At 34.1% G+C, this 10,401-nt stretch overlaps 1 protein-coding gene across 5 annotated transcripts in view; it reads left to right on the top strand.

Moving 5' to 3' along the window:
• Positions 1–10,401, top strand: part of DIAPH3 (diaphanous-related formin 3) — a 519,652-nt gene that overhangs the window by 333,478 nt on the left and 175,773 nt on the right. For all 5 annotated transcript variants that reach the window (XM_011990882.1, XM_011990885.1, XM_011990884.1 and 2 more), the window contains one exon: positions 5,609–5,733. In XM_011990882.1, coding sequence (XP_011846272.1) covers positions 5,609–5,733 — 125 coding nt within the window. The remainder of the gene's footprint in view (positions 1–5,608; positions 5,734–10,401) is intronic.

Below are 10,401 nucleotides of genomic sequence, written 5' to 3'. Positions count from 1 at the left end.
AAAAAAAAAAAAAAAAAAAGGAAAAAGAAAGAAAGAAAGAAAGAAAGAAAGAAAAAGGAAAGAAAAAAAAAAGGTGTTAAGTCAGGAATAAATTAAGTACTGCTTGTCAAGTAAAATACCTGAAGTGTCATGATTGTTTGAATCTGAGAATTGCAAGAGAGGAAAGGGTGAAGACCAGCAGGTTTCTAGCACAAGAAATGGAATGTATGGTCCTTTTGCCTTCTGGGGTGTGGAGATTACAGATAGGGAGCTGGTTGGAGGTAGAGACACATGATGTCTGAAGTGATGAGAGATGTCATCTGGTGGAATGTTAACTGAGGAAAATGCAAAAGTCAAAATTGTCTAGCTAGCTCTGTTTGATGATGGCTCTGTTTTGCTAGTTTTCTTCCAAAGAATGAACAGGAATACAAAAAATATGATTAATTTCTTGGTGAGAAGATTGAAAGATAAAATTCACACATAGGTCACATACAGAGACACCAGTAAATTAACACTTCTTTGAGAGTGTACAGTTTAATACTCCCTGATATAGTTCAGAATTTTAAGACATAAAATATAGTTCCTGACTCAAAGAACTTGACACATGTGAAAAATGTAGATAAAATTATGTTTGAAGATACATACAGGAATTGTCTATAGAAATTGAATAATTGCTGAACAAATAAAAACACCAAGAGAGTTTTTTTCTTTTCTTTTTTTAAGTTCTTGGGTATATATGTAGGATGTGCAGGTTTGTTACATAGGTAAACGTGTGCCATGGTGGTTTCCTGCCCCTGTCAACCCATTACCTAGGTGTTAAGCATGCCATGCATTAATTATTTTTCCTGATGCTCTCCCTCCTCTTGCCTGCCACCACCACAGGCTCCACTGTATGTTGTTCCCCTCCCTGTGTCCATGTGTTCCCGTTATTCGGATCCCACTTATAAATACACCCAGGGAATTCTTAAAATGCTCTTTAGTTTTACCCATCAGATGGCATACATTTGCTTAGCCCAGAATTCTCACACTCCTTTCTTTCTTCCAAATGTGTGTTGGTCCTTATTTAAATACCAAGTGAGAGGTTGGTCAATTACATTTAAATCCGCTTAACCATAATGTACAAGTAATATAATCAGAGACTTCTGATGAAGCATAAGAAATTACTTAGTGAGATTTGTATCTGTAGAGTAGCCTCAAGAACTATTTTATCTTTTTGAAGATAGCTTGCTTATTTTTCATGATGTTGACCTGAAATATTTGAATATGCCCCCAAACATTCCTACTATTTTACTCTTTAAAATATCAACCCTTCTTCTTAGACTGACTGTCCCTGGTCTGGTGATGATGATGTTGAAGATATGATGACTTTACTTTTTCTTTGATTCTAATATCACTTATTTCAATCTTTAAGATTTTCATGTCTTTTTTAGTTCTAATAATAACATAGAGCTATTTTTAAAAATTTTACCCTATATTATGACATGCAAACTTTTATGAAATGTCTGTGAGGTAAACATATGCAGTGAGATCCTTCCCATTTCACTAATGTGGAAATCAAGCCCAGGAGAAGTTGCTTCCAATCATAAAGAGCATAGTTCCTGACCCACTGACAACCACAGAATTGGAAAAGGCACAAGCCTCTTATCCAGTGAAGTAAGTCCCTCTCCCACCTAGTGGAGAAGCACTCACTCATTGGGGTGGCTCTATCTTCAGTTACCAGTAGCTGGCTTCCTCTGAGGGCAGCCCAGACTGTTAGGCACCTCCAAGAATGAGCCAAAAATGTGCTTCTCTTACACTTCCCCACTGGAGTTCAGCCCTCTGACCAGACATGTACTTGTATATCCATATGGCACAATAAAAAGTAAATATTTGGTCTTTGCCCCTTGGTTCCTGACATAAAGCTCCTAGAAGTTTTGGAATTTCTTGAGTGACGCGTCTTTTGTATGTTAATGTGGTGACTAAAGGTAGGTAGGGGTATAGCTTCAGAATGAAGACTGGTCTCTAGAAGTACTAAACATATGATTAAAGGGTTAGAACTATCGGCTTATACCCAATGTATGGGTGCGAGAGGGGCTGAAGATTGAGCTCAATCACAAATGCCAGTGATTTAATCAATAGTGCCTTTGTAATGAGGCTTCAATAAGGACTCTGAAAGAGGATAGGGGAGCTTCTGGGTTGGTAACACATGGATGTGCTTGGAGAGTGGATGTGCTGGAAGGGCAATGAAACTGTCCACCACCCCCGTCCCTCCATTCCTTGTCCTGTACGTCTCTTCCGTTTGGTTGTTCATGAGTTGTATCGTTTATAATAAAGCTATGATCGTAAGTATAGTGCTTTCCTGATTTCTGTGAGTCATTCTAGTGAATTGTGGAACTTCAAGGAAGGGAGTTTTGGGAATCCCCAAATTTATAGTGAGTCAGTCTAGAGTGGTCTTCTTGACTGGCAACTGGCATCTGAAATGAGGGTAGTTTTGTGGGAGTGAGCTCTTCTACCTGTACAGCCTGACACTAAATCTGGGTATTTAGTATCGGAATTGAAGGATTTTGCCCTTAATTTATGGAGTCTGCACTAACTCCAATTGTAGGACACCCAGTTGGTATTGGAGAATTAGACAATTGATTGGTGTTGGAAAAATGTATTTGGTGTCAGAAAAAAAAATCAAACAATCTATGTTCTCTCCCAACATTTGCCCTGTGCATTTTCTCATATGGGAGTCCCTCAGACCTATTGGTCTGTTCTCTAGATCTTTTGCTAATTTGACATGTGTGCATAATAAAATTGGTTAAGCAGACTAAGTATTTTAAGTACATGGTTTTATTCAAGGTGAGATACTACTTTAATATATAGACTACTTAAAAATAAATACATATATAAAAAGTTATATATATATAACTGCACACTCTCCCATCCATCCAGAATGCTTAGGCATACATTCCCTGGGTTTAGGAAGGGAATATGGATTGCTTGTGATTGCAATGGACAAGAATGTACAAGAAACCCCTTATTATGTGAAAATTATATCTGTTTATTTAAATGTTACTGACGGGGGTTATGAAAATAAAATGGTGATTTCTATAGTAATTTATATATAACACAGTAGTTAAAAATAAGGTCTAGAATGAAACTGCTTGAATTCAAATTCTAGCTTCACCAATTTTTAGTTGTTTGACCTTTTTACTTAGCTACTGATCTCCAGTTTCCTCATCTGTAAAACAGGAATAATAATAATGCCTACTTCATGATGTTCTTGTGGGTTTGAATGAGTTAATTAATAGAAAACACTTAAGACAGTACCTGACATACGTAAACACTTACTACATTTTAGATGTTGTTATTACCATTACTGTTGTTTTTATTGTCACTGCTACTATTATAACAATTACTACTACCATTATACTACTAATACACTACTTTTTTGGACCTAATTTATAGCACAAAGTGGATGTATGGCTTATAAACATTTCTGAGCATGAATTTACTTAATAAAAGAGACAGGGTCTTGCTCTGTCATTCAGGCTGTAGTGCATTGGTGCCATCACTGGTCACTGTAGCTTCAAACTTCTGGGCTCAAGAAATTTTCCCACCTCAGCCTCCGTACTAGCTGGGACTACAGGCACGTGCCACCATGCCTGGCTATTTTTTTTTTTTTTTTTTTTTTAATTTTTAGAGAGACAGAGTCTTACTTTGCTGTCCAGGCTGGTCTTGAACTCCTGGCTTCAAGTTGATCCTCCTGACTCAGCTCCTAAAGTGCTGGGGTTACAGATATGCATCACCATGTCCAGCTTGCTTTTGAACCTTTATTTAATCAGAAGTTGCAGAGTTTTTGGAAGTATAAAAAGTGACTGAACCACCTGTAAGAGTTCTTGAAAAAATGATAGAGGAAATGCTAATGAGACTTTAAGGCAGAGATCAAATAGACTAGGAGAGCAAAAGGAATCTCTTCTGTAATGCCGATAGAGAACTTTGAAAGAAGCAAAGAAAAAAAATTGCAAATAGGAAGAGTAAATGAAACACCATTGGCTTAATCAAATAGAATCTTGGTTGTGGATAATTGACAAGCAGACATAAAAATGAAAGAGCATAACATAGGAAATATGTGTTACCACTATAAGCAGTGTACAGCAAGGTGTTGGGGAAATGAGTTAAATAGTTAAAAAGGTAAGAATCTGTGATTCTTAATATTGAGACCATGACTCAGATAATGGGGTGTATTATAGCATTTGTTGTGTAAATTCGAAGAATCACAGAAAGGGAATACATGAGAAGTAAAACAAACAAAAAAAACCTATTGAGAAAATATGCATGAGTATAAATCCACACTAGCTTCATCACGGTGGGAGCAAAAAGTTAAAGTACCATCACTCTTCAAGCACAAACCAAGTATTATATGTGGTTCTCAGAATCGTTTAATCATTGAACTCCTGAAACATTGCATCTAAGAATTAGATTGCTAATTTTTAAAAATAAGAAAATACATTTAGGTTGTATTAAAAGATGTTAATGTCAGAATACCAAATGTTATTTTCTGTACAACTAGGTTTTAAAAAAAAAAATAAAACACCATTTCATATTCTTATACATTATTTTTAATATCTCCTTACTATTTTATTCTTTTGAACCAAGCTTAAAATTAAAAAAAAAAAAAAACTCAGTTTCATTTTGTTGGGCGTTTAGAGGATATTCCTATCCTTACAGATAAAACTTGAATTGTACCCATTCTTCAGGATTAATTCAAATCCTAAGAATGGCAGATTACTTGAATTTCTATATTCATTCTTTAATCATCATTTTATATAGTTCACACTGATCAATAACAATAGATTTTTTTTAACCTAGAATTCGTTTGTACCTAAAACAAATAGTTTAAAAGTTGGTTTAGGTCACTCTATCTTTTTTTTTTTGCACTACTAAATCTTTTTCCTAGTGTCATATAAAATTGACTATGAAAAGATTTTCAGAAATGATCCTTAATGTCTGTTCTGCTGGGTGACCAGTATATTCTCTTAGTGACACAGTGCCCTGGTTTACTATTTCTTCTTCATGTGTACTGTGAGAGCCACTTTAAGTCAAAGAAGGAAAAATATTATTAGATAATAAAGTGTCCAGGATATCAGTAAAGAAAGCTTGACATTTGTCATTATAAATGGCCTCTGCTACTTTTTCTTTCCCATTGTCGATAAGCTTGGACAATAGAAAGCATTTTTCCCCATCTTTCCCGTCTACTCACTGTTCCCTGTCAAGAGATGATTTTGAAAAATGTTAAAATTATATTTAAATCAGTTGAACTTTAAAAAATGTTTTATTTTTGTCTGTGAATAGACTGATGATTTTGTAGTATTTCCAATGGTCAAGAATTCTAATAAAACTTATTTCTTAAGTGTAGTTATTTGTGTATGTGAGCACTTCTTAAATTTTGTCTTATGTTTTAAAGACTGTCTTATTGAATTTCTTTTATAACTAGATTTTAAATTGAAAGGTTAAAAATTAGTGAAATTTATTTTTCCTATTTTATAATGAATTTTCTTACATTATTATGAATTTTTTTCATGGATGTTTTGTTTCTAGGGTGTCTTACCTTTTATATATTATAATTTTGTCCCTTCAAGGCATTTAATATACTCTCTTTTAGTCTCTGTAGAAATGCTGGAAAAGAATTTGAGGCAGATGGGAAGGCAGCTTCAACAGCTTGAGAAGGACTTGGAAACCTTTCCCCCTCCTGAGGACTTGCATGACAAGTTTGTGACAAAGATGTCCATATCCTTTTGATATCTAAATAACTTAAGTCACTAGTCAACTGGAGATACAGTTTATTTAATATTTTAGGTGTCTTTGTGTATCCAGAGATCATTCTGTAGTGCCAAATTACAGAAAATTTAACCTTTGCCTTCTTGCAGGGAAATTTATCAAAGCGTCTGTCTATCATGAATAATACACAAATGTCTGTCTGTCTGTTTGTTTTTTGAGACGGAGTCTCACTCTGTCACCTAGGCTGGAGTGCAGTGGCATGATCTTGGCTCACTGCAACCTCTGCTTCCCATGTTCAAGCAATTCTCCTGCCTCAATCTCCCGAGTAGCTGGGCCTACAGGCTCTCACCACCACGCCCAGCTAATGTTTTTGTATTTTTAGTAGCGACAGGGTTTCATCATATTGGCCAGACTGGTATCGAACTCCTGACCTCAAGTGATCTGCCCACCTCAGCCTCCCAAAGTGCTGGGATTAGAGGCATGAGCCACCATGCCCGCCCACAAATGTATACCCATTAATTTCTATTCTTTTTTCCTTTTTATCAGCTTGGATAATAATATGTTCTCTCATCTTTTCCCTGTCATGTGCCTTATTTCCTTCTGATGTTCATTAAGAATTGAAAAGACATTAAAACTTAGTTTGAGGAAGTTTGACTCTAAAATCATGATGTGATTTAGATACCTTTGAAATGTTTGAAGAAGCAGGTACAAGACTTCATAAGCGAGTTTAACTAGTCAGCTTAACTTCAAGAATTGGTGTGTATTGTAAATTAGTTTTTGCTCCATAAAATTTAATATTTCCTTTAGAAATACTATATTCTTACAAAGTCAAAATGGAGTTTATTATAGTCACTGCTTGTATTGATATTTTCCTAACCTAAATAAATCGATAAATATATGTGTGTATATTCATACACACACACACACACACACACACACACACACACACAAAATAAATAGCATGAGGCTTGTGTCCTGTTTAAGGTTTCCTTTGTATTCAATTATATTTATTATCACTAACTTTGTAGCTTAATCTCTAATGAGTAACTGAAGTAATAAACTTTTTTATTTCTTGAAACTAATGTTGAGTTGCTTTGCAAACCATTTTGTGAAATTGCAGACTGATATCTTTTGTGTTGTAATAAAATATTACTACAATGCATTATTAAAATCCCATATGGACAAATGAATTCTGTGTGAAAGATAACTCACTTCTAAAATGAGCTCTTATAAATAGACACTTCTAATATCTTAAACTGAGGTACTTGAAATAAAATGACTATTTTCCCTCTTTCTACCTCTTCTCTCCTGAGATTTAGTGAATCACAAAATTAATATTTGGCTTGTCATAGATTTTATTGTATATGCTTTCAGCTTAATTGTGAACTAGTTGAATTTTAGCTTCCTTCACTGTCTCTGTCGGGAAATATCATAAAAATATGCTCCAGCAACAATCAATTCAGGCTAATGTGTTTGTTTCCTTTTGTATCTTCCCACCCATCCAGTTTCTTATTTCATTAGGAAGGCTGCCTTTATCACCACACTGAGGAAGGCTTTTTTTTTTTTTAAAGTAAAGGTGAAATCTGTATTCATCAAAAAATTTTTGTGCTACCTTCTCATATGACAAAGTATGCTTTTTAAAATAAATATATTATTGCCGTTATATGTTTCATCATTCTTAGCTTTTTTCTTAATTTTATCATGTTAAAATGTTCATATGTGACAGTTTGTTAATAGCTAAGTACTGTTAATTGAACTACTTATTATTGTTCCCTATAGATATAAAGCAGTTCAGAAAAGATTTTGCTTGCACGTAGCTTCTGGTAGTACACTGTGAGTGCACTAATTATGAAGCTCAGGTTTATAGAACCAAGATGAATTCCTGAGCTTGGAGTAAAGGTTGTAGAATCTTGCTTAGCAGACGATCTCAGGACATATCTATACTTGTATTTATATGACACAAGAAACTGAATGATGTCGGCTTCTTGAAAGGTATGTGGCTCATAAAAAGCAACCAGCAGGAAATCAGAAACAGGAAGGATGATGCTTTGTTGGAAACAATTTTTCATTCTGAGTACAATTATACTCCATGGACAAGAAAGCTACTACATCCTGTCGCTAAATATCACAACCTAGAAGCCTCTAATGAACTGATTAGCATTCATGTATCTCTTGGAAGTCAGATATATGAACAGTTGGTGCACTTTGCTATTGACAAAGCTTATAATCATAAATATTCTTTGCTGAGATTAGATTGCACTCGTTTGCTTTTCATCTTAGTTAGACATACTAGTTTTGAAGTAATTAAATTCATTCATTGCAAGTCTTTGTTTACTTTAATTAGGACTGACAAGTCAGATTTTGCATATTAAATGCATTTATACAGATCTTATTAAATTGGCAAATTGTGAGCTCCTTAGATGTTAAAAAATTGAAGAATTTGGAATCTAAAGTGCACAATGAATAAAATATACTTAAAGTTTGTTATTAACCACTTAAACTTTGTTCATGTTTTTCATTTAAATGCTTGTTAATCGAGGTACATATCAAACGTTTGGTTCATTCACCAATTCTGGAAGAATATGTGTATTTTTTAAATTGTTAACAATGTATCTTACAAGTATGTACTTAAACAATTATGATTTAGTGAACTGTTAAATCAATTAATTGAATTGTTTTAAATTATTGAGATACAATTTTATTGTAATGTGAAATTTTACTAATAGCATTTGATGATAGTATATTGTATTTTTATTCTTTCAATGTATGCTCACTCTTTACCTATACGGCTTAATATTTAAAAAGTTGAATTTAGTGCATCCTTTAAAAAGCATGCACTATCATTTCAAATATCATTGACTTTTTAGTAATAATTATTACCTCCCACTTGCTAAGTCTAGTCAGAGCCTTAATTAGAGTTGACCATTTCCACAGTAACTACTTGCTTGAAAAATGTGAAACCAAATTCAACGTATATCAGTATTGTTACATGCAAACTATTGTATGTGAGGTATATGTACTTACTAAAGTTTTATCGGTGAGAAAATTAACAATATGCCAGGATTTGTGTCATGTAGTGCTTGTTCCTTTCTCATGATCTTTAAATTCTGTGATATGTCTTATTTTAAGGAGAATAACAAATAGAATTTAGAGCATTGCACTTGAAATTCTTCTTGCATGAGCACTTGCCTTTCTATTTTCTTCCTACTCCCTCTCCTGTGTTTCAGAAAAACTTATTTTGCTAGACATTTATATATTTCTGTATTTATTACAACTTATGTGACAAGTTACTTGACTCCTTTCCATGTTATATTCTTTAAATTTGTTCATTGAAATCCCACTTTATTTTCACACTTTTGTGTGTGTTATTCTATATAGCAATGCTTTAGAAACTTCTGAAATCACTGGGTGGATGTTAAAGCCAGCCCAGTAAATTCATTGAGAGAAAGATTTACTTATATCTATATTCTACACTGCATAATGTACAGCATTTTTCAAAGAAAGGAATTTAGTATGTTGAACTTTGAACTGTGGCGACTAGGAAGTAAAATAGAAGGTTGGAATGGATGAAGTGTAAACTTGTGTAATACACAGTCCAGTTGTAAGAGTGGGAAATGGGGCAATTGGGTGATTTATTGTAGCAGATTTTTCTTCTCTTGAATTAGTCTTCTCCCTTTCTTCTCCTTTTTTTCTTCCGTTCTTTCTTTCTTGCCTGTCTTCCACTTAATTCCTTCTTAGCCAACTTTTAAAGCTAGCATTAAATGTGCTGCTCTTAATTCTCTCGGAGTCCCCAAATTTATAATAATCTTTTCTTTCTCTGAAGTCGTATTATACTTGCAGGGGAGTACTACCCAATGGAGGGCTCACTGCTCTTTAACAGTCAAGCCTCTGTTATTTTAGTTAATCTGACTTTCTTAGCCAAGACTTTAACTACCTAACCTCTGTCACTCTATGTAATATCAATTTTTTTTCTACATCATACTTATACTATGTTGAAAATCTGATTCATTATTTATTATCTGTCTCCATACTCTAAAATGTTTCATGACAGCAGGGACTTTGCCTGACTTGTTAGCTACTGTTTTTCCTGGTGCCTAGAATACAGTGGAACTCAGTGAACACTTACTGAATGGCTTGCTGGATCCTGTGTACTTAAGAAAGTCTATGAAATATATTAGACACATAGGACTGAATGATGCTGATCCTTGAAAAGTGTGTTAATGGAAGTTGTGGGCATCCTCAGTGACACAACCCTAATAATGGCAGTATGACCTAAGAATAAATGCAGGATATGTTTGTGGTAGGTGGTTTGATGATGAGCAGTACTGGCAGACCAGGAGAAGAATTCCAAGTCTTAGTTGGCCAACACTTAATGCTTGTGTTTCAATGCATGTAAACACAGATTTGGTTATTGTATCTGCCTCTCAAATTGGAGGATGACAGTGATTCTAGTAGAAATTCATGAGAATTTGGCCTCAGTGTTGGTAAAGGAAAACAAAATAGATTTCTCAAAACATCAAGTAATTGGGCTTATATTAATATTTTATAATGAATTTTATGAAATGTTTATTTTGTTGAGTATCCCACATATTTTTCCAAAGCTCTTGACAAATACAGAAGTTGGAATTTAACAGTTTGCTCAAGGACAGCTAACTACATTTGTGTTTTCTTTTTGAT

This window comes from Mandrillus leucophaeus, unplaced genomic scaffold, assembly GCF_000951045.1.
Source record: "Mandrillus leucophaeus isolate KB7577 unplaced genomic scaffold, Mleu.le_1.0 Scaffold387, whole genome shotgun sequence".
NCBI lineage: Eukaryota > Metazoa > Chordata > Mammalia > Primates > Cercopithecidae > Mandrillus > Mandrillus leucophaeus.
This window is presented reverse-complemented; position numbering and strand designations above follow the sequence as displayed.